General features: G+C 49.3%; 1 protein-coding gene across 1 annotated transcript in view; it reads right to left on the bottom strand.

Moving 5' to 3' along the window:
* CMTM8 (CKLF like MARVEL transmembrane domain containing 8) overlaps positions 1-24799 on the bottom strand; it is a 96443-nt gene continuing 71644 nt past the window's right edge. The window contains exons 2-4 of the mRNA XM_052636718.1: positions 7252-7425; positions 2320-2436; positions 1-758 (exon numbers count right to left, since the gene is read on the bottom strand). Coding sequence (XP_052492678.1) covers positions 675-758; positions 2320-2436; positions 7252-7425 — 375 coding nt within the window. The 3' untranslated portion in view covers positions 1-674. The remainder of the gene's footprint in view (positions 759-2319; positions 2437-7251; positions 7426-24799) is intronic.

Genomic DNA, 24799 nt, shown 5'->3' on the forward strand with positions numbered 1-24799 from the left:
TTTTAATCAGTGTTAGAAAAACCAACCAGCAGCGCATCAGCCACTGTGCTCAGAGCATCGCTTAAGGGGAGCTCATTACTAAGCTCCAAGGTTAGTGGCCGTTAGATGCTTTTGGTGCCAACCAGTCAGCGTGTGAGAATCATGGATGCCAATGACCCCCAGGCTTGGGGAGATGGATCGCTCTGACACACTGGCCTGTGGACAGTGTCTCCTCAGCAGTATCAACCCTGGGCAGCCCCGTGAGGGTGAAGAACTCCTGGCAGCCCCCAGCCTCAGGCTTCAGCGAAAGGTCTCCTTTCTTGAATGAGACACCATGTTACCCTCAATTCTGCAACATTTAGTCAAAAAAGAATCTAGCATTTTTAAAAGTTTGGTTTATGAACTTGATGCATTCTTCGTATCAGCAGTTCATCTCTTTCTACATCGCCTAAGAAAATAAGGTCTGTGAAGACAGCAACAAGATAGTTAAGACAGTCATTAGAAGCTACAGCAAATAAGTATCCAGTTTAATTGTAACAAACCAGTGTGAGCAAATTTAACTAAGTATATAAAAACATTAGTTAAATACAAATCTCTGGAAATATACATTATACCTACAGGTTTGTTTTTTGTTTGTTTGTTTTACAGTGAGTCTTCCTTCCCCCCCACCCCCTTTTAATTTTCAAAATGGTGAATCACTGTATGGTCCTGGATCTCCAAGCTATAAAACTGAAATATGTGTTTCCAGCGTAGCAGATGGTGACCAGGAAGGCGAAGAACTGGAGAAAACAAAACACAGTAGAAAGGGGGTTTAGAATTCATCCCAATTAGCAAAAGCTACCACTTCACTTCCATCGAATAATGTACTTACAGCATCCCTGGACTCCAAGTTTTCTCATCTAAAACCGCTGTATTGGCTCAATTACCTTCCTTCTGGAATGGATTTGGGCTGTTTTTCTTTCTTGGAACTATCTGGGAAGCCTGTAGCTTTACTCCAATCCCCTGCCTTCCTCCAGGGGATCTTCCCAACCCAGAGATCGAACCCGTGTCTCTTCCATCTCCTGCGATGGCAGGAGGGTTCTTTGCCACTGGCGCCACCTGGGACGCCTATATATATGTATTCTTTCTCATATTTTTTTCCATTATGGTTTATCACAGGGTATTGAATATAGTTCCCTGTGCTATACAGTAGGACCTGGCTGTTTATCCATCCTATAGCTAATAGTTTGCAACTGCCCAGCTGAGTCTTGCTGTGTGTGTTAACTAAAACAGACCGTGATTTTTAATCTCATGTGGACTCATGCCGTTTATCTTCTAATAGGGTAAAGCATCCACTCCATCCTTACTTGGAGAATCCCATGGACAGAGGAGCCTGGTGGGCTACAGTCCATGGGGTCACAAAGAGTCAGACATGAATGAAGCAACTTGGTATGCATGCATGCAGAGATTTTGAAATATAAGTTTCAAGCACTGGTACAATAAACACCCATGTATCACCCGTCAGCTTTAACATCACCCTGCTGGCCTTCCTGTCTAACTGCCCACTCCCCCTAACACTTCTGATGCTGATGAAATATTTCAAGGCCAATCTCAGAGAAACTTTTAAAGTTAGTTTTTTAAATTTGAAAAATACACATGATTTAAAAATACCAACAGTACAGAAGTACATGAATTAAAAAGCAGAAGCCTCTCATCCCACACCCCTCATGGACCATCACAGTCCCTGGAAGGAACCTCCGCTAGGGTTTATCCCTCCAGGCATCGTTAGGGTGTAAACAACAATTTCTACTTAAACAGAATCCTAAAGTGCTCATCTCTGTCTCTCCCCAGACTGATGCTGTAGGCAGCAGAATTATTCTTAGAATGCCTCAAATGATTTTTCTCCCACAGATACTTGTTTTGTTCCAGAGTCTGGCTTCCACTCCAGTGCACTATTTCAGCCTCTTCACACTCCAGGCCATCAGGAGGCCCCATGATACTCCAAGCAGAAGTTCATTGCCAAGGAGTCCCCCCGGCAGGTGATGCTTTTCCCTACAGGTGAGGTGTCCTCAGTCACCCAGTCACGTCCGACTCTTTGTGACCCCATGGACTGTAGCCACAAGGCTCCTCTGTCCATGGGATTCTCCAGGCTATAACACTGGAGTGGGCTGCCATTTCCATCTCCAGGAGATCTTCCCGACCCAGGGATCAAACCCACATCTCCTGTGTGTCCTGCACTGGCAGGCGCTTTCTTTACTGCCGAGCCACCTGGGAAGTTCTGCAGGTAACTTTGTCCTTTTCCCTCTGATCCGCAGCCGGCCTCGGGGAGGAGGAGACCCCCGGGATGACAGGTTCACTCACCGACGAAGCTGCCCAGCTGTTGAAGTTGTGACTGTCTCTCTCCGGGGAGACGGAAGATGCGTCCACAATAGCAGCTGAGAGGTATAAGGCGAAGGCACTGCCGTTAAACCACAGACCCTGGGAAGCAGAGGTGCAGAGTGTTTAGGGAGCCTGGGAAGGTCCGGACACCCCCAGACCCCAGAAGCAGCTAGAATCGCACTTGGCAAGGCGCTCATGCGGATGCAGGAAGAAGGCAGGGGACAAGGCTAATGAGAAGGCGGCTCCTTGGCGCCTAGGGGTCCCTTCTGCATGCTACTTCCTCCACTCACAGCCATGAGGGTTTGCCAAGGGCTCCTCAATGAGAGCAGCAAATAAAATGTCCCAACTAGAGGCCAGACACACCTGATCTTTATTGGCATCTACTGGCAGTACATGAAATTTCCAAAATTTGGCTGCAAACATCTCCAAAATGGGGGAGCTGAGACAGAAACCCAGATTTCTGGATTCTCCAGGGAGGTGGGAAAAGCCAACAACAGAAGACCTAGAGATTCTGGGAACACAGCTTCTTTCTAGTTGAAGAATATTCTGCAGTTGTTTAAGTCCATGGGTCTGGGTGGCAAGGATTCCATACTCTCTGAGTTTACACTCATTTGTCTGACCTTCTGGTCTCCTCACACGTGTGAGCATGCAGCTCCTGATGTGAAGGGGTCTCCTGGCTGCTGGCCAGGGTTCTAATTACTTCTCGGGCAGAGAAACACCCCGAGCAGGATGCTGGCAGAAAAAAACTGCTAAGTGGAAGTCGAGAGACATGGGCCCAGATGTGTGTGAACCTGCACAAAGTCAGGAGGCTTCAAACCTCAGCTTCTTTATGGTAGAATGGGGACATGCCTCATGATGACAAATTCTGAAAATGCAAATCAGAGCATTTTAAAACCAGGGAGTTTCAGAAGGAAGCATCATTAAACAAGTGAAAAAAAAAGTAACATTATAGGCAATGTTTTAAATTTTTAATGTAATAGATCAATGAAGGAATCTTAGGCTTGGAGGAGAGAGAGACCTGCTCTAGGCTGAAGGTCAGCAAGATAAAGAATCCTGAGTAGCAGTCAGCAGAACGAGACTTGGAGCCCCTTCAGAAGTGTTTAATCACTTTGTTGCTTCAAGAAAGACCATCGCCTCCCCGTCAGGGCTGCTCACCCATGTGTGAAAAGGCCAGAGAAACTCAGTCTACCAGTTTTTTTTTTTAACTTTTTTGCCTGCACCGCTCACAACATGTGGGCATCTTAGCTCCGCAATCAGGGATTGAACCCGTGCCCTCTGCACTGGGAGCTCTGAGTCTTAACCACTGGACCTCCAGGGAGGTCTCCTACCTGCCAGTCTTTATGTAAAAAGTTTTGCTGGAGCACAGTCATGCTTGTTCATTTACTAAGTGTCTGTCTAAGGAAGCACTCCCACAGTAAGCGGAGCTGAATGACTGTGACAGAGAAAGTTTGCCAGCCTCTGGTCCAGAGCATCGGCTTGGAACTGAGACTTGGGCAGGGGTGGAAGTCAGGGTCCTGCCCATTCCCACATCTGGACCACTGGCTCCCATGTTACCTTTTCCAGGTTCATCTTCTTCCCAGCACTGAAGCGTTTTCCTCGAGACCTGGTTCAAGACTCCTCTTCCTCCAAATCAGCTTTCCTTAAATTTCCCCAACTCACTGTGATTGCCCCTCACCTGGATCCCCTGTGCCACAGCTTCGGGGTGGCAGCCTTCCATGACTCCCTCAACCAAACGAGGCAGTCTTCCCTGCGCCTGCCTGGGAAGCAGGGTGCCAGTTCCCCCAGGGCTGCCTCTATTGCCCCAGGCATGTGTGGGACCACTATGAACTTGACTCTCAGAAACTACACCCGGTTCTTGAAGGTCTTCATGGGGAATCCTCACTTTTGTTTCTGGGTTAATAGGTGGGAGTCAGTCAATCTGCTTCCCCAAATACAGACGTGGGCATCCCACTCGGTACATCCCCCCACTTTAGTATGTATCATACAAAGTGCTGGGATGGTTAGTCTGACGTGTTAACTTATGCTGGTACACTATTCTGGATGTGTATCAAGGTGTTTTTAGATAAGATCGATGTTTGAATCAGTAGACCAACCGGGTAAAGCAGACTGCCCCTGCCAGTATGGGTGGGCCACACCTAGTCAGTAACGGCCTAACTCCAAAGAAAGGCTGGCCTTCCTGTGAGTAAGAGGGAACTCCTGCCAGACTGCCTTGAGCTGGGACCACCAGTCTTTGTCCCTGCTTTTGGACTTCAACTGAAACTTCAGGTCTTCTTGGGTCTCAAGCCTGCTAGCTTTTGGATTAGAATTTACAACAGCAGCTCTCCTGGTTCTCAGGCCTATTAGCTCTCCTGGGCCTCCAGCTTGCTGTCTGCAGGTCTCGGGATGTCTTAGGCTCCATAAGCCCATGAGCCGATTCTTGGAGCAAATCTTTTTATATAGATAAACATTCTATTACTTCTATTTCTCTAGAGAACCCTGATGAATACAGAATTTGGGGCAGAGAGTTGGGTACAGATTTTGGAACTAGAATTAATAAGAAAAACTATGACCAACCCAGACAGTGTGTTAAAAAGCAGAGACATTACTTTGCCAACAAAGATCCGTCTAGTCAAAGCTATAGTTTTTCCAGTGGTCATGTATGGATGTGAGAGTTGGACCATAAAGAAAACTGAGTGCTGAAGAACTGATGCTTTTGAATTGGGGTGTTAGAAAAGATTCTTAAGAGTCCCTTGGACTGCAAGGAGATCCAACCAGTCAATCTTAAAAGAAATCGACCCTGAATATTCATTGGAAGGGCTGATGCTGAAGCTGAAGCTCCAAATACTTTGGCCACCTGATGCAAAGAACAGACTCACTGGGAAAGACCCTGATACTGGGAAAGACTGAAGGCAGGAGAAGGGGGCAACAGAGATGAGATGGTTGGATGGCATCATCGACCCAGTGGACATGAGTTTGGGCAAACTCCAGGAGATGGTGAAGGACAGGGAAGCCTGGTGTGCTGCAGCCCATGGGGTCACAAAAAGTTGGACACAACTTGGCACAATTTAGTTGAATAATAATCTCTGTAGAAGCCATGAATAAGTAAGGGATTATACCAGCAGAAACACTTCCAGTTTGAACAGAAGGAGATGGAGATAGGCCAGAATGAAGGAGGGGAGCTGAACTTGGATTCTGCAGGACAGAACCACAGAACTATATGACTATGACACAGCTTTATCTTTCACAGAAATAAAGGTGATTCAGAGATCATTGGGGCTGGTTCTCCTGTCATGGGCCCACTGGGCAGGCTGGTTCCCCCTCAGTTTCAAAGGGTGGGGCTACCTCTCTGGTTCTGTGATCCAGCATGTCCCCCTCAGTGTCCCAGGGGGAGGGACCCTGCAGAGGCACTGGGGTGACAGTGCTCTCCCGATGGGTCCAGAAGATAGCACACTGAACCAAAAAGGATTATTATGGAGCCTTAAGATCAGATGGAATTTGCCTGGTAACTTTCTGGGCTTGCTGGGGACCTGTCACGCCTTCCTTCATTCCTATTTCTCCCTTTTGAAATGGGAGTGTCTGTCCCATCACTGTATTTTGGAAGCACTCAACCTGCCTGGTTTCACAGGTTCATAGCTGGAGAGAAATTTTGCCTCAGGGTGAACTGTACCTCAAGTCTCACCCATATCTGACACAGATAATATTTAAAGCAGACTTTGGTTTGGGTGTGGGGGGGGTTGTTTTTTAAGCAGGATTAGCACCTGCTAATCTGATTAGCAGGTCCGATTTATCTTTATTTTTTATTTATTTTTATGTGTGGCATGAAGGATCTTAATTCCCTGATCAGGGATCAAGCTCATGTCCCCTGCACTGGAAGCACCAGGTGCTTTCCTGGAGCACCAGGAAAGTCCCTAGACTTTGGACCTAGATTTTAGTTGATGCTGGAATGAGTTTGAGGGATGCTGAGATGGAATGAATGCACTTTGCCTGTGAGATGGGTGTGATTTGGGTGGGCAGAATATTATGGACTGAATGTTTTTCCCCCAAATTCATATGCTGAAGCTCTAACCCTCAATGCGATAGTATTCAGTTAGGGGCCTTTGAGGTATTTAGGGTCAGAGGAGGTCATGAGGGTGAGGTCCACCTGAGAGGGTTAGCACCCTTCTAAGAAATGAAAGGGAGTTCACCTCCCCTCTCCTCTCTCTGCCATGTGAGGACACAGCAAGACTGGCAGGCACCTGCAAGCCAGGAAGAGGGCTCTCACCAGAAACCAACTCCACTGACACCTAATCCTAGACGTCTCGCCTCTAGAACTGCAAGAAATTTCTGTCATTGACTGTCTAGGGTATTGTTCTGGTGTCCAAGCAGACTACGGTTCTGTAATCCATACGTTTTCTCACCTATCCACGGCCCGTATCTCCGGACTCTGTGTTTCCCTTTGTTATCCTGCATCCCGCATGGAGTCGGGACCGCAATCCAGTCACTTTTGCCCGCTCCTGCTCCCAAATATGAGCACACCTAGTTGTTCTAACAGTGTCTTTCATTTTTCATTCTAACTTTTTGCATCTCAATATCAAGGACTTAAAGCCATGACATCAAAAGGGGTTGGAGGGACGAAAGATCTGCTGTGGCTGTGCCCTGACCCACCTGTATCCGGGGTCACTGTTTATTGAGAATTAATAACCCAAGAGGTTATGCAAGAGAACAGAGCTCCTCTTGGTTCAGTCTTCTGAGGACCGCTTTGCTACTCTGCCTGAAAGGAATTCCTGGACCTTCCAACATGATGCTCCACACTCAGGTGTGAAACACCGGTGCTGGGCTCTCCCTGGCTTTGCCCTCTGCTTTACCGGCATAGAGACAATCGCAAATTGACTGGAGGACTACATTCTACCCCACCTAAGGGGCAACGGACAGGAAGAACACTTGTGGTTTGCTTACCACCGTGGTCCAGGGCACCTGGGGGATCCTGGTGTAGGTCATCGTTAGGTAGACGATGAGGAAGAAGACGGTGAGGACCCAGTAAAACACAGCCACGAACATGACCCAGCCAAAGGCAGGGACCCGGAAGTACTCCGTTCCAGCGATGAGCGTCCACACCAGCAGTCCCAGAACCTGTCAAGCGGGAGAGGCAGTGGGAAGGAAAAGGGAGATGGAAGAGAAAATAAAGGAGGAGGAGGAAGCGGACACAGAGGAAAAAACCAATTAGACAAAGTGTCAGCTACCACTTTCATGCATACATATGGAAACATGGAACAAATGTGACTGGGGGGGGGGGGGCAAATTCACATTCCCGCAAACACCAGAAAGGTAGAATGAATGAGCAGAGCAGGCCGCGCAGAGACCAGGGCAAATGGGAAGCCCGTCCATGCCTTGTCTCTGCCCAGCTCCCGCCAATTGCTGAGGGCTGGTTTTCTCGATCTTTCTCCCTGCCTACCCCCAGGAGAACACAGAAACTCAAGTTTGTACGTGCTGATAATCTTGATTTTTAAAGGCCAGCCCTGGAATTCCCTGGCAGTCTGGTGGTTAGGACTCGACACCCTCACTATGAGGGCCTGGGCTCAATCCTTGGTCAGGGAGCTGAGATCCCACAAGTCTCAAGGTGCAGCATGCAGGCATGCATAAATGAATGGATGAATAAATTAATCAACAAATGTTAGTGCTAATAAAGAGGGACAAAACAACACATATCTGTGGCTGGAATCTGTTCCCAACACCCATCAAGGGGACAAGAAGCAAACCGGGGGTTTACTCCAGCAGCAGTTGCCCAGAGCTTCGGGCTCGCCCTGCCAGCACTGAGTGGAGAAAGGCTGCTGACCCATGCTGTGCGGATGCCTGGCTCTCAAGGAGGAAGGCCACAACCAAGTGTCCATCTCCCGCCCAGCACTTCCAGGGCCCAGGAGGACTTCATTCCTGAGTCACAGGAAAGCTGGCCTCTAAACCCTGTCCCCAGGAGATAGCATCAGGTGTCCGCGGTGGGCGCTGGCTGCGTATGACTCAGAGCAAGCAGCTTCCTTCCTGTCTCAGCTCTCTCCGTGGGTGTGACACAAAATGGACTCTGATCTCTCTGGTCACTCGGCCTTGACACCTGAGCACCTACCACGGGCTGGGCTTCCTGCTCATGGGCCCCGAGGACAGGGCCAGGCAGGAACCGAGCTGACCTGCTCATGCACCACTTAAGAGTCTCGTGAGGGGAGATATACGAACAGTCACAATCGTGAACATGCTATGAAGGAAATAAAGGGTGTGAGCAGAGTCTCTAACGGGGCTGTGAGCTTGCGGGAACGGGGCTGTGAGCTTGCGGGAACGGGGCTGTGAGCTTGCGGGCAGGAACAGCAAGTATCAGAGGGGCCCATGCTGAGGAAGAGCCTGAAGACCCACTAAGAGCTATGCAGACGGCTGGGCGGATGCTGTCCCAGGCAGAGGGCATGATGTGAGCAGACAACTGCAGGGGAAGGGCCTTCTAGAACCTGTAGAAAAGTGTAGGACATGGGTACAAGACGTTAGAAGGCTTGGCGATGGTCAGATTCTGTGGGCCAGGACACCTAAGGACTTTGGACTTAATCCTACGAGCTAAGGGAGGGTTTTGAGCAAGACAATGATATGAACAGGTTAAGTTTTTGTTAAGATCACTTTGGCTGCGTGGCAAGAATGGGCATGTAGGTGGCTGGGTCGGGGGGTGGAGAGACAAATTCAGAGACTGTTGTAATAATCCAAGCGGAAGAGGAAGACAATGTGTCTAAGATTAAGACGCTGGTGAGTACTGGGAAGTGAATGATTCAAGGCAAATTTCAGGAGTCAGGACCGTCACGGATTTGATGGACTAGGCTACAATAAAGTGGAATTACACCCGGGTCTCTGGAAAAACTCCCCAGTGGATCAGGGTGTCACCTTCTCAGCTGAAAAGATGAAATACAGGAACAGGTTGACAGGGCTGACCTGGGCTCAGGTTACAACCTGTCCCATTGGAACGAGCTGGGACCTCGGGATGGGATTAGAAGTGGTTGGTCCAGGGGAAGAGTTCAAGTTCTGCTTTAGGAAGGAAGACTTCCTGTGAGCATCACTTAGCATCACTCAGACAGGCTTCCAGGGGACCTTGAAAGTGCTCCTGGAGACAAGCCCACGTCCCTGTCCAAGCCTGGATGTCTGCATGGGAGAGCAGAGAGTAGACTCTGAACACTGCTACTTTCCCTCCTTGGAGCTGAAAGTTGAGCTTCTTTTATCTGCCCAATGTCGTATGTGAATCTAAAGGAGCGTTTACGTACTTTGGGGCTCACACCTGTGGCAAAGGAATTTACTGAAAGCAAAGTATCAAACAGGATAAAATTCCAGAAAGTGTCAAGACTCACACCCCTTGGGTTATGGTCCAGAATTCATCATAACTGACAGGAAACCTATACACACAGATGTGACATCCCATTGTATCAATAGGACAGGTAACACATGTCACCTGGCATGGCAGGATCTGAAATAACATCAAGGGCTTCTTGATTCAAACTGAAGGGGTGGGAAGGGTCCTTTGTTGAGGACACACCCAGGAAATAACCATAGGAGGGGCCACTGCTAATGCGGCTGGTGTCTCCCCAGGAGTGTGCAAGGGTTTGAGAGTTGCCAGGACAAGCTCATATCCAGCTGCTGCTGCTGCTGCTACTGCTAAGTCGCTTCAGTTGTGTCCGACTCTGCGCGACCCCATAGACGGCAGCCCACCAGGCTCCCCCGTCCCTGGGATTCTCCAGGCAAGAACACTGGAGTGGGTACAAGGGCTTAACTAAGAGCTCTTGACTCTGAATGTGAAAATGCTTTTCATTATTAAAAGCAAGTGAGGTCCACTGTCCAGAGATGCTCTGTCTAACGTGCTAGCAGTGGTTATCTTTTACAGACAAGGACGATATCTCTAATTGAGCTGTCTGTCAAAGAGTAGGAATCTTTGACCCAAGATCTCATCAGCAAACACAGGGAAAGAACTGTCAAGAAAAGACAGTTTTTTTGAAAATTGTCTTCAAGAAAATTCCTATGCAAGTGAATTTCTTGGGCAACTGAAACACACTCAGAAGCAACTTTTGTCTCTCACTATAACCAACGCTGATGAAAACCACTCTACAAAAATGCTCATCTCCTGGTGTGCGGGGGTGTGTGTGCGCGCGCGTGCGTATTTAAGACAAGCCCTACATCTTTATTTGCTTAGACTTCAAAAATACTGTTTGTTTTTCACTGACAAGCATTATTTAGGCTAACACGTTTTTTGGAATGGTAAATACTGTTTGTTTTTCACTGACAAGCATTATTTAGGCTAACACGTTTTTTGGAATGGTAAATCTGAGACCTAAAAAAAACTTTTGAAAGTGATAAATGCAGGCAAAAATAAACATGGCAGTAGACGAAACATATATACAGCACACAAAGAAGTTCTAACCTCCAGCTACCAGTTGTAAATTCTCAAGAGAAACCAACATAAAAATTTTATGTCTACCCTTCTTAGCTTCTTTCGTTTGCATTTATCACTATCATCACCACCTGCAAATCCTTTTCTTTTTCCTTTAAAAATATGGATCACTCGGTGTATGGTGCCTATAACTTCTGTCTTTCGGTCAGCCGTACCACGGAGGCCCTCCTTCCAGATCTACGTCAATTCTTAACAGCTGCCCAGTTTTCCATAATTCATGGCACCTTCTCCCTATGGAGAAAAATTTAAGTTGTCACCTTTATGCTTCTACAAAACATGTCCAGGGAACATTCTTAGAGAATGTATACCCCTGCAAACCCAAATTCCCGGATAATAGTCTTAGAAATGCAATTTCTAGGCTATTTTAAGCTTCAGAGGTACTGTCAAATTAGCCATCAAAAATCTTGTGCTAACTCATCTTCTCATCAGAGCATGCCTGCTCTTCCTTTCCAACCTCATTAAATGCCCAGGTCTTAAATGATTAAAAACCTGATTTTAAAAAAGAGAGAGAGAGAGCTCATGTTTTGCCTTTCACTGCTTGGCTGAAGTACAGCGCAGAGAAAAGTGCACAAACCCTAAGCGAACAGATCCATGCATCTTCACAAACTGGACTAACCTGTGTCACCAGCATCCATCTCAAGAAACAGGGCACCTGGGGGCTCCACCCTCACTCCTAGTTAACTTCTTCCTTCCTCCGAGGGGAGCAAGTCCCCCGGTTTCTATCATCCCTGGTCTGGAACTTCAAAGACATGGAACCTTATCGTCTACGCCCCCATGCGTGGTTTCTCTCACTCAGCAACGTGAGGTTCATCCACGACACTGACCACCGTGTTTTCACAGCACCGGTTCTCAAACATCAGAGAATCACCTGAAAGGCTCATTAACCCTCAGGTGAAGAGGCTCCGTGCCAGAGGTTGTGCTCAGTAGTAGATCTAGGAAGGGACCTGAGCATCTGTGTTTCTAACAAACTCCCAAATGGTGCTGTTGCACACTAAGAACCACTGATGTACAGTATCCTTCTTATTTTAGCTTGCATTTTCCTGATCAGTCGTGAGGAGGGAAGAGCATCTTCCCAAAGGCTTATTAGCCACTTCCAGTTCTGATTTCCTGATATTTGTACCAAATCATGTCCTTACTGATCTGTAGAAACCTTTACAGAGCAGGAACAGTAACAGCAACACATGCGGCCATCTTTTCCATGCAGTTTACTTTTTAAACTTCAGTCTTCAGTCTCGTGAGAGTTTAAAATTTTTACACAATCGATAGGTCACTCTTTGAGTCTTCTTTTATTCCTAAGTGCTTAGGAAGGGCTTCCTCAGAACCCATATCATAAAAATATTCTCTGATATTTTCTGAGAGCTTTGTGTGTTTGCTTAATCTTTAAACAGACTAGAACAGAGTTCTCCAGATGGGGTGAAGAAGGTCCTATTTATTTCTTTCTCACAGATGGTCAGGTGATCCATCATCACATACTGGTGACGTCTCATATCCTGGGTCAGTGGCCTCTCATATCCTGGGTCAGTGGCCTCTCATATCCTGGGTCAGTGGCCTCTCACATCCTGGGTCAGTGGCCTCTCACATCCTGGGTCAGTGGCCTCTCACATCCTGGATCAGTGGCGTCTCACATCCTGGGTCAGTGGCCTCTCACATCCTGGGTCAGTGGCGTCTCACATCCTGGGTCAGTGGCGTCTCACATCCTGGCTCAGTGGCGTCTCACATCCTGGCTCAGTGGCGTCTCACATCCTGGCTCAGTGGCGTCTCACATCCTGGGTCAGTGGCGTCTCATACCCTGGCTCAGTGGCCTCTCACATCCTGGCTCAGTGGCCTCTCACATCCTGGCTCAGTGGGCTCTCACATCCTGGCTCAGTGTCTGAAATCTATCCTGCCCCACTCATCTGTACTGGCTGCTATGTGCTGTGCTCAATCGCTTGCTCAGTCGTGTCCAACTCTGTGACCCCAAGGACCTTAGCCCACCAGGCTCCTCTGTCCGTGGGATTTTCCTGGCAAGAATACTGAAGCTGAATGGCACTGAAACACGTACAATATACAAGAAACAAATCGCCCCTCCGGGTTCGATACAGGATGCTCGGGGCTGGTGCACTGGGATGACCCAGAAGGATGGTACGGGGAGGGAGGTGGGAGGGGGGGTTCAGGATGGGGAACACGTGTACACCCGTGGCAGATTCATGTTGATATGTGGCAGAACCAATACAATATTGTAAAGTAATTAGCCTCCAATTAAAATAAATAAATTTAAATTAAAAAACAATACTGAAGCTGGTTACCATTTCCTCCTCCAGGGGATCTTCTCGGCCCAGGGACTGAACCTGCATATCCTGTGTCTCCTGCATTGGCAGGCAGGTTCTTTACCGCTGAGCCACCAGGGAAGCCCCATCACCTCCACCTGGCACTGCTATGCCAGTGCCAATTCCTATAGCTTTGGCGTATATTTTAGGTTTTGGGGGAAAGATGTCAAAATGAACACATGAATCTAATTTTGTTCCTTTCCCAAACCCTTTTAAAACTTTCATCAGAATGAGATGAATAGGAAAGGAGACAAAAGTAACATATTTTTTTGAAGCTTGGATGAATGTCCACCTAGAAGGGGCTCCCCTGAGTACCCAGCACAATGGATGAAAACAGACTCAGCTGAGGTTCAGCATGAAATCTTAGAACCTCAGGTGCAAAGATGCTTCGAACGACCAAAGACCCACCAAGGATCAGAAACCAGAATGGCTTTTCACTTTTCCAAAAGCAGACAGGATGTTAGAAAATAACGAGAAATGGTTTCAGATGGGAAAGTGATTTCTAACCCAGAAATGACCCAGGAAAATTAGCAATGAAGAGCAAGAGGCAGGCACTTTTTTATTTTCCCCAGACACGCAAGTCTAAAAAAATCCACCTTCCACACATTCTTTCTCAGGAATCTAGTGAAGGATGTGACCCAACAAAACGAGGGCATAAACTCCAAAAGAGGAACAAAAGAGTAAGCCAACAGAACTCTGGTAAGCCCCCAGAGGAGCAGAAATCTAGACATGATAGGCACCCGGGCACAGACGGAAACCAGGTCAGATTGGAGCCAAGTGACTCAGAAGACAGGCGCGGTGACGGCCGTCAGCACCACACTGAAGGTTATTTTCCCTACTTTTTCACCTGGTGAGACTACTAGGGAACTTGCTCCACCCCAAGTGAGGGAGGAAGCCAAGAAAGAGGACGATAAGGCATCCAGAGAACAAGACATTAAGGAGTTTCAAGGTGAAGGGAGATCCCCCAGAGAAATTTGTCCAAGTGAAAAATGAGAACTCATTGTCTGATGGGACTGGCTTCCGGGAGACATTACTGAAAAGCTACTGGACAAATGTGACAACAATTAGCTACAAAGACAAGTGAGCAAATTTTTAAAAATTATGCATGTTACTGACTTCAGTGAAAAGCAAAAGAAACTACAGGAGTTGTTTGTAGTTACCAGTTCACTCTAATACGCGACTCTCATATTTACATAGAGATGATAATACATATTGGATACTGACCTGAACAAATGATAACAAGGAGGAGGAAAGCAATAGGGATGGGACTTCCCTGGTGGTCCAGCGGCTAAGACTCTGAGCTCCCAATGCAGTGGGGCCTGGGTTTGAATCCTGGTCAGGGACTTAGATCCCACCTGCCACAACTAAAGATCCCACATGCTGCAACTAAGACTCGGCACAGCCAAATAAATAAATGTTTAAACAGAAAAGCAAGAGATGATGCAGTGAACTGAATTCTTCAATTACTACCTTGAGGAATAAGATTCCTTGCTCCATCCCCACTCCCACCCCCAAATGGCACCAGATATCCAGGTTTTTCTATGAAGAAAACTTTTTTTATGTTGAAAGCCTTCCACCTGGTGACCTCTTGAGGCTGTCACTGAGCCCGGCTGCGTGTACTCACCCATGCACAGCTTCCATACCCCATGTCCTGCGAACCAAGGAAACAGATGCCTTAGGTTTTGAAAAATGACACTGAGTTTGTCCATGAGGACTCTCCTGCCTGTGAAGCCTCTGGGCCTTGTGACAGCTGTTCTGCTGCAGAGAGGAGTTCAAAGGGTCTCGTTTATTCAAATGTCTACTGAGCGTCTCTTATGAGCCAGGGCTTTTTCTAGGCACTACGGGCTGGCTGATTTCTTTCTGACTTTAGCTTGGAACGAGCATGATTACCATCTGCCTTTCCATCTTCAAAATAGATAGGTGACTTCTGATGATGAACTAGGCTACCCTGAGAGCCATGTACCAGCTGTTTCCAGCTGCCTTTGCCCCTCAGAGCTGCGCTGATCCAGCAGGTGAGCTCAGCACACCTCTGAAATACCTCACTGGGCTTGAAATCGCTTACCATGTTGACTCCCTGCAATTAGGTAGCATTGGAGACCGGCTCCTGCAGAGTCACTCTTACGTGTCCCGCAAGGAGAGACCCGCACAGTGTGACTATGCTGAGTGGTGTCCTCTTGCTGCGTTTAATACCACACACATGTGACAAGAAGTCAATCAAAAAGCTCACTGAGCATGCCCTGGTGGTGTCATGCTGAGTTGAAGCAGACATTTCTGCCTCCGGAGAAGGTCCATCAATGGATATCTGACTATGAACTGTGACAAGTTCTACACAAGGAAACTAGGCTGATACAGACCTTTAAGAACAAGGTCCCAACCACATCTGGATGGTCAGAAGCAGATGAAGACTGAGTAGGCAGGGACTTCCCTGGTGGTCCAGCGCTTAAGAATCCACCTTCCAATGCAGGGGACGGTGGTTCGATCCCTGGTCCAGGAACTAAGAGCCACATGCCAAGGAGCAACTAAGCCCTCAGAGCACAGCCACTCAGCCTGCGTGAGCGAGAGCCCCTGCTCCACGATGAGAGCGGCCTGTGCACCACGAGGGAAAGCCCGCAGGCCACAGCGGAGACCCGACAGAGGCTGGCACCAGAGCAGCTCTGCTGCCAGCCAGATGCAGTGCTGGGCGCTCAAGCGTCCAAAGGTGAGCAGGGCATGAGTGCCGGCCCCTGAGGACTTGACTGCCTCGTGCGAGAGATGAACGCCGTCCAGCTCCTTCTTCTGCACAGGGGTTGATAACCGTGGTTCATGGCTACCCTCAGTCCACGGCCCGTTACGCACAGTCTGCAAATGTAGCCAATGCTCATTCATTTAAGCACCATCTAAGGCTGTTTCCATGCTACGACGGCAGGGTCCATGGTCTTTGGCTGCCAAGCCTAAAGTATCTACCACCTGGCCCTTTATAGAAAAAATGCAGCCAATCTTGTTGACCAACGGTCCCCAACCTCTGACATCTGATGCCTGAGGATCTGAGGTGGAGCTGATATAATAATAATAGAAATAAAGCGTGCAATAAATGTAATGCGGTTGAATCAGCCCCAAACTGATCCCTGGTGCCAAAAAGGGTGGGGACCACTGCTGTGGACCATCGTGCTTATCTCTGCATCAGGAAATATGCACACGCGCACATACTGTTGTTTCATTTGTTTCCTGCCTTGTTGTAAATAAATCAGATTGTTAATATATTGGGCCACAGGAGATAACAGAACAAAAAGCCTGCATCTCTTCTCTGCACCATCAAAGAACCACACGCTCCTCAGGATGATTCCCAACACCAGGGGAGCTTTCAGAGTCACCCCCACGTCACAGGTCAGCAGCGCTTCTCTTTTGTTGAGTTTCTATTGCGTCAGTCGTGTCCGACTGTTTGCGACCCCATGGACTATAGGCTGCCAGGCTTCTCTGTCCATGGGATTCTCCAGGCCAGAATACTGGACTGGGTTGCCATTCCCTTCTCCAGGGGATCTTCCCGACCCACGGATCAAACCTGGGTCTCCTGCACTGAAGGCAGATTCTTTACTAGCTGAGCCACCAAGGAAGCCCAAGTTTCTATTAGTAATGGTCAATAATTTGTTTTATCACATACTGGTTACATGGCAGGTAGTTAAAATTAGATTTCAAGAAATTCTCCATCCATATGGCAAATGTATGTATCTTAAATTTAAGAATCTATTTTTTCCTTTTTTTGACTTCTTTTAATTGGAGGGTCACTGCTTTACAATATTATAAAGCAATTAGCAGCAGCATTTCTCTTCAGCAAGCATGGCCACCTTTTCCATTTATCCACTAGAGGGTGACCAAACCCTGCTTATGCAAGATTCAGGAGCTCCCGTCCCTGTTCAGTGGGAAGAAATCAGAGTTTACCATCTGTCTAGAGGTGTTTCTCCACGTGAAGCACATTCCACAGAGGTGGCAAGACACAGAAGAACAAACTCGGGCTAGGACTCATCCATTAGACTCAGACGTAGCCTGGAAAGAGATCTGACAAGAAGCGTGGGCAGCAGCTGCAGTAAGGGTTAACCAACACAAAGACTTGGAAAGGCAAATTTAATCTGTGCACCCCTACGAAGCTTTACTGAAGTGTGCTTAATACCTGCTGCTTTCTCCAACAAGAAACTGTGCCTCTTTGGGCCTCTGCTTTTCTGATCTGGGAGGCGGGGATGGTCGAGTTAGAAAAACTGTTTTCAAATGGGAGTAGGTCACCAGGACCTAGGAGATGCAGGTCTGAATGACCTGGTGTGGTGCGGGGGGCGGGGGGGGGGGCACTTTGAACCACTTTCTTCTTCGTCATCTTCCCACTTCCACACATGCGAAGAAAGTGGGTGTCTCCCCCTGGCCCTCCTTGACCCCCCCGCAAATACCACTATAGGGGACCTTCAGGGGCTGCAGAGCAGAACAAGGCTTGAGCCTAGGTGATGCCAGGGTGTGACTTCACCCTGCTTTTACTCAGAACTTTAGTCTGACGTGTACGGCCAATTAAATCACTGAGGGGGCCTTCTCTGCTGGCCCAGGGGTTAAGAATCCACTGTGCAATGCAGAGGACACGGGTTCGAGCCCCAGTCAGGGAACTAAGATCCCACATGCTGCAGAGCAGCTACTAAGCTCGTGTGCTACCACTAGAGAGCCCATGCTCTGAAACAAAAGATTCCGGGTGACACAGTGAAGACCCCACCTGCCACAACGAAGACTCGACACCGTCAAATAAGCAAGCAAATATTTAAAAATGTCAATCACTGAGGGGATCCACAGAAGTCCAATAGTGCCAGCAGGCAACGGAATGGGAATCTACACACTGGGCTGGTTTAAAACTAGATCTGTGTTTAATGGGAGGTAGCCTGCCTGAATGGGAGCAGGGTTTGGGGGAGAATGGATACATGTATACGGTATGGCTGAGTCCTTTCACTGTTTACCTGAAACCACCACAACATTGTTAACTGGCTATACCCCAAAACAAAATGGGCTTCCTTGATGGCTCAGAGGTAAAGAATCTGCCAGCAATGCAGGAGACCCAGGTTCGATCCCTGGGTCAGGAAGATCCCCTGGAGGAGGGCATGGCAACCCACTCCAGTACTCTTGCCTGGAGAATCCCATGGACAGAGGAGCCCAGCAGGCTACAGTCCAGGGGGTCACATGACTGAAGTGACTAAGCAGCCACAGCAATGTAAAATGCTTCTGGGGTTAAAGAAAAGTTAAAAACATATATCTACAAATTCTTGGATGCACTTCTTGGATACAGTGAAAGTGAAAGTGAAGTTGCTCAGTCATGTCCGACTCTTTGCGACCCGTGGACTGTAGCCCACCAGGCTTCTCCGTCCATGGGATTCTCCAGGCAAGAATACTGGAGTGGGCTGCCATTTCCTTCTCCAATGATTCTGATGAACCGTGTGTGGCAGAAATGATGCTGCGTGATTTGGGAGACTAAGTCGTGGAAAGGATCATGTGAGCACACTGAAGTGGCCTTGAGGGGAGAACCAGAGACAGAGGAACAGGTCTCCAGGGCAGCCTGCACCAACCTGCCCGCCAGGTGAGCGACTGCCTTGGACTAAGTCGTGGAAAGGATCATGTGAGCACACTGAAGTGGCCTTGAGGGGAGAACCAGAGACAGAGGAACAGGTCTCCAGGGCAGCCTGTACCAACCTGCCCGCCAGGTGAGCGACTGCCTTGGAAGTGGATTTCCAGGCTCAGTCAAGCCTTAACTGACTGCAACCCATGAAGATACCAGACTGACTCTCAGGTAAACACCTGAGCCAGAACTGCCCAGTTAAGCGGATCCTGAACTCCGGGTCCACAGACACTGCAAGTGGTAACACGTGTTTACTGCTGTTTGAAGCTGTGATGCTTGGGGGGATCTGTTACACAGTAAGAGCTTCCCAGGGACGCTAGGGGTAAAGAACCTGCCTGCCAAAGCTGGAGACGTAAGAGATGTGGGTTCGATCCCTAGAGGATCCCCTGGAGGAGAGAATAGCAGCCCACTCCAGTATTCTTGCCTGAAGAATCCCATGGACAGAGGAGCCTGGCGGGCTACAGTCCACAGGGTTTCAAAGAGTCGGACACGACAAGAGCGATTTAGCACGCACGTAAGAGACGACTCGCACGCCAAGTGCATCCAACGTGGGCTGTATCCAAGAAGCAGAGTGGGAGGTAGGGAGAACCAAAGACCTAGGTTCATCACTAACTTTCGGTCCCTTCTAGGCCTCAGTCTGTGCCTCCGTAAGATGGGTACAGCACCATCAAGGTTGCTGCAAGGTCTGCAGGTGTTTTGTGATCTCCAAAGATCTAGGTAAACAGCAGTCATCAGTCTCTTATTTTCTTCCTCCAGAGGATGCTTAGCAGAGTTGGCATCTTGGCAGTTCAGGGTCCAAGACTATTTAGCCAGTGGAAGAAAATGGGGTCTGTTCTTGTAGTTAGAACCACGGGGCTCAGGGGTCAAGGACATGCTAGAGGAGGTGCTGGCACATTTTTTTCTGGGAAAGGCTACCGAGTAAACATTTTGGGCTTTCTGGGCCACATGATCTCCATCATGACGACTCAATTCTGCCCCTGGGGCATGAAAGGGGCCACAGACACACGCAGGAGGATGGGAGTAACTGTGTTCCATGAAAACTACAAAAGCAGGCGGCAGGGCCTTCCCTGGCGGTCCAGGGGTTAGGAATCCACCTTTCACAGGAATAGAGGTGCAGACACAGAGAACACCCTTGTGGACACAGCCGGGGAAGGGGAGGGTGGGACGATGGACAGCGCAGCGCTGAAACCCACACACCACCACGTGTGAAACAGCTGGCTGGTGGGAAGCGGCCGCAGGACACGGGGAACAGGGCTCTGCGCTCTGCGAGGACCTAGAGGGGTGGGGTGGGGGCTGCTGGGAAGGGGGCTCAAGAGGGAGGGGGTAGACGTATACTTAGAGCTAATTCACCTTGTTGTACAGCAGGAACTAATGCAACATTGAAAAGCGATTATCCTCCAATTAAAAAAATAAAGGGACTCAGGTTCAACCTTTGGTCGGGGAACTAAGATCTCACATGCTGCAGGGCAACTAAGCCAGCGCGTCCCAACCAGGGAATCCGAGTGCTCTACAGCTCACGCTCCGCGGCACGGGAAGCCCGTGCACACCACAGCAGAGATCGAGCGCAGCCGACGAAACGGAGGGCAGGTGGGCCGTCATCTGCCAGCCTCTGCCCCTGAGCCTTGCAGAGGCAGAGGGCGTGGTCCCCATTGCAATGCAGCCACATAGGCGGCCCCTCCGCCGGCCCCGCACCACCCTGAGCTTGTTAGAAATGTACTCTCGGGCCACCCTCGAGTCCTCACAAGTCTCCAGCAGCTTGGCTTTGAGAAGGCCCTTCCTCCTCCCTTCCCTCTGACTCCCTCAGGAGCCCCATGCACCAGGGACTTACAAGGGATCTTGGGTGACACTGACTCGATCAAAGATCTCCTCACAAGGGACACACACCAGCTCCAATATTCTCCAGGAATCCGTGAATAACACTTCATTCATGGGTCTGGGTAACCAATAAGCAAAGGAGCAGCCAGTCCTGGTCAGAGAGCTTAGAGTCTTCCAGAAAATAGAACTGAGTGGTAGCCACACTCTCAGGGTAAGGAGACTGGATTCAGCGACACCCCAAGGCCACCTACATCCCCACGGCTGAGGGGGCCCTCTGAGGTTGGATGCCCGCCTGGATCCCAGCCTTGCTGCCTTCTTTCAGCAAAATTCCTTGCTGATTTCCTTCTGTTTGGGTGAAGTGCGGGCAACGGGGGGAAGGAAAAGGGATACCTTTTAAGGAACAGCAAAGAGATGACAGGCTTATAGGGGACGTCCCTGATGGCTCAGTAGCTAAGGATCCGCCTGCCAATGCAAAGACATGGGTTCAATCCCTGGTCTGGGAAGATTCCCACATGCCTCGGAGCAACTAAGCCCAGGCACCGCAACTCCTGAGTCCGCACTCCGCAGCAAGAGAAGCCACAGCAATGAGAAGCCCCGCCAGTGCAGCTAGAGAGCAGCCTCCACTCGCCGCGACTAGAGGAGAGGCTGTGCAGCAGTGAAGACTCAGGGCCGCCAAAAAGGAGGAGGCGGAGGAAAAGAGAGGCTTACAGGGAGGAAGCAGTAGGAAGGAAGAGGAAAAAGGCATTGTGGGGTGCAGGGGGGTGAGAGTCAGCACAAAGCAGCCCCTCCATCTTCTCCGTGGAGGGAAGCTCCAACCCCCATGACCATGGCCGTCCTGCCTCTCAGTGGCATCGCTGTCTGTCCACGGCACTGCCACTCCCAGCACTGATCTCATTCAGACACACACAGCCACACGGTGCAGAGGATCACGCTCCCTGGGCAAGGGCAGGTTGAAAACCACGGTCTACAAAGCCGGGTCTGGGGATTCTCTCCTCCCAGGACCGCCCACAGGGGCACAGCTCCACCTGAGGTCAAAAAAAACCATCTCACATGAACTAGTCTTCCTGTATGCTGCCACCACTGCATCAGGGCCCCCTGCGGGCACGTGCCCCCCCCCCCCGACCCTGTGAGTCTGTGTCCACGATGGGGGGCAGGGATTCCCACCTCTGTCCTCCCTGAGGCACCAGAAAGGGAGATCAGATGGAGCGGTTCACACGCTGTCAACAGTACAACGTCAGGAGCCACATGGCCGCTCTTTAATGTCAATCTTAAAAGGCCTGAAATAAAAGCCAAGCACGAAGGTATGAACTGCCTCCCCCTGCCAAGGATGCCAGGCGCTCGCCCCACAGCGGCAGGTGTGAAAGTTACTCTCATGTCAAGGAAGCCGGACCACTGCATTCCAGGTAGGGGAGCTCTGCAGCTGTCTGTCCGGGCTGCTGGTCTCTGCAGTCTGTCCTTCCCTCGGTCCACATGCTTTGTGGGTGTCTCACTGCCTCTGAGAGTAGAAAATAAGGCTGTGCATCTTTGGCTGAGAGCTCGGATCCCTCGAGCGGCAGATCCCTTTCCTTCTAGGAAGCTGCAAAGGCCATTCTTGATTCCGTGGTTTATGATTATCAGGCCTTTTTGTTTCAAACCGAAGGAAACTGGGGTGAGTTATACATCATAATTCCCGGAGAAGGAAATGGCAACCCACTCCAATATTCCTGCCAGGAGAATCCCATGAACAGAGGAGCCCGGCGGGCTCCGTCCATGGGGTCGCAAAGAGTCGGACGCAACCCAGTGAGCATGCATGCACACATCCATCATAATGGCCAGTCCAGGAAGCTCCTGGGGACAGGCAACCTGCATCACGTGCCCCTGGCACCAGCTAGACCAGGCTCAGAGGGGCCGAAGGCCACGGTCAGTGAGGTCACAGCTGCGGAAATGGAGAAAGACAACCATCTGGCCCCTAGAAACAATCAAGAATGTCAAACTCTGTTTGAAGGTGAGTCCGACCCCCACCTTTTTATGTACACCTCATCGGAGTCCCTCCACCTGCCAGCTAGTGCATCTGACCCCCAGATACCAGCTCAGTCTACACCTGTCAGGAGATGAGCACAAACACGCTGCAGGCAGGAAGACTGGCACCAACAGGAAGGCACCATGCTGTTCCCGCTCTCCCAGAAAGAGAGCTGGGAGGGGTGCCAGGGTGCAGCCCCACACCAGCTGGACAGACCCGTGAGTATCCCTGGAGATCAGCTCCGGCCCTTCCCTTCCTTCCTTTTCAGACAGAAAAGCCCTGGCGTCCTTGCCCCAGGTCGTCAGAGGGTAAGAAAGAGGTGTGTTCTTTTTGGGGGGAGGTGAAGAGGGTTGAGAGGCAAGTGGGATCTTGGTTCCCCAACCAGGGGTCAAACCCACGCCCCCCGCAGTGGAAGTCACCCGGCAAGTCCCCGGCAGAGGGGTGTTCTTACTCAGGGAGCAAACAGGCACCGAAGGAGAGACTAGCACCTAAATGTTAATTCTATTTTCCATTTTTGATGAAGGTTTATACACTTTTTTCCATAGCAGCTGTAGTATTTCACATTCCTACCATCAGGGCATGTGGCTTCCCTCATAGCTCAGTCGGTAAAGACTCTGCCTGCAATGCAGGGGACCTGGGTTCAATCCCTGGATCAGGAAGATCCCCTGGAGAAGGAAATGGCTACCCACTCCAGTATTCTTGCCTGGAGAATCCCATGGACAGAGAAGCCTGGTGGGTTATAGTCCATGGGGTTGCAAAGAGCCGGACATGACTTGGTGACTAAACCACCACCAGCAGGGCACAAGGGTTCCAATTTCTCCACATTCTTGGCGACACTTGTCATTGTGTCTTTTTGATAGCTGCTACCCCATTGGGTGTGAGGTGACATCTCATTTGATTTTGATTCCATTTCCTTAATGATCAGTGATGTTGAGCAGCTTTTCATGAGCTTGTTGTTGGCCATCTGTGTATCTTTTTTGGTGAAATGTCTAGCCAAGTTTTCTGCCCATTTAAAAACTGAATCTCTTGTTAAGTTGTAGGAGCTCTTTATATATTCTGGACTCTAATTCTGTATCAGATACTTGACTTGCAGATATGTTCTCTCATTCTGTCAGCTGCCTTTTCACTCTGCAGATGGCTTCCTTTGTTGTGCAGAAATTTTTAAATTTGATATAGTCCTATTTTCCCTACTTTGGCTTCTGGTTTGGGTGTTATATCCAAGAAATCACTGGTGAATACACAGTCATGAAGATTTCCCCCTATGTTTTCTTTTAGGAGTTCTGTAATTCAGGTCTTATCTTGAGGTCTGTAATTCATTTTGAGTTCCTTTTTGTATATGATGTAAGGTAAGGTATCCAACTTCATTGGATGTATCCAGCTTCATCCTTTTGCCTGTGGATATTCACATTTCCCAATATCGTTAGTTGAAAAGACTGTCCTTCCCCGTTGCCTCACCTTGGCACTTATGTTGAAGATCATGTGACCATAGATTGCGTGCTAAGTCGCTTCAGTCATGCCCGACTCTTTGCGACCCTGAGGACTGTAGCCTGCCAGGCTCCTCTGTCCATGAGATTCTCCAGGCAAGAGTACTGGAGTGGGTTGCCATGCCCTCCTCCAAGGGATCTTCCAGAACCAGGGATGGAACCCACGTCTCTTAAGTCTTTTGCACTGGCAGGTGGGTTCTTCACCACTAGTGCCTCCTGGGACCACAGACAGGAGGGTTTATTGCTGGGCTCTCTGTTCTGACCCACTGGGCTGCATGCTGTTGGGAAAGGCAGTCTTGTCCGTGCAGTCTCCTAACCCTTGCTCAGCTGTATAAGAATGAGCCTCGGGCCTGCAACACTGCATTACCCAAGAGATAAAGAACCCAGAGAGCCTGAGCAGGGCTTATCACCTTGTGTGGGAATAACTTTTCCTGTTTGAAGTACAATGAATGTTCCTTTGTTCTGCGTTAGCATGTACACAACAGCCCTCAGGCACTCCCCCAGCTTTTGGTATTTCAGACTACACAAGGGAAGGGTTGAGGTCTTTCTACTGTGGCTTAAGAGGGGTGCTCACAGGCCAACTGCCCCATGTTGGCTAATGAGGGGAACCAGCGAATGAGGAGTTACTGATGTCTACTATTGAAACTGATGTCTGTTCACCATACAGGTAAAGCCTTGCCCCATCACTTGTGTTTTCCTTGCTAACTCTAATACCAAGATACAATGGCAGAAGAGTCTGGAGTCCTTCCTGAGACTGGTAATCAGTAAGAGACATTCCACTCCCTTGGGATTGTTAAATAGTGACAGTACTCAGCTTGACATCTGTCT

Source organism: Budorcas taxicolor, chromosome 1 (genome assembly GCF_023091745.1).
Source record: "Budorcas taxicolor isolate Tak-1 chromosome 1, Takin1.1, whole genome shotgun sequence".
NCBI classification, from domain to species: Eukaryota; Metazoa; Chordata; class Mammalia; order Artiodactyla; family Bovidae; genus Budorcas; species Budorcas taxicolor.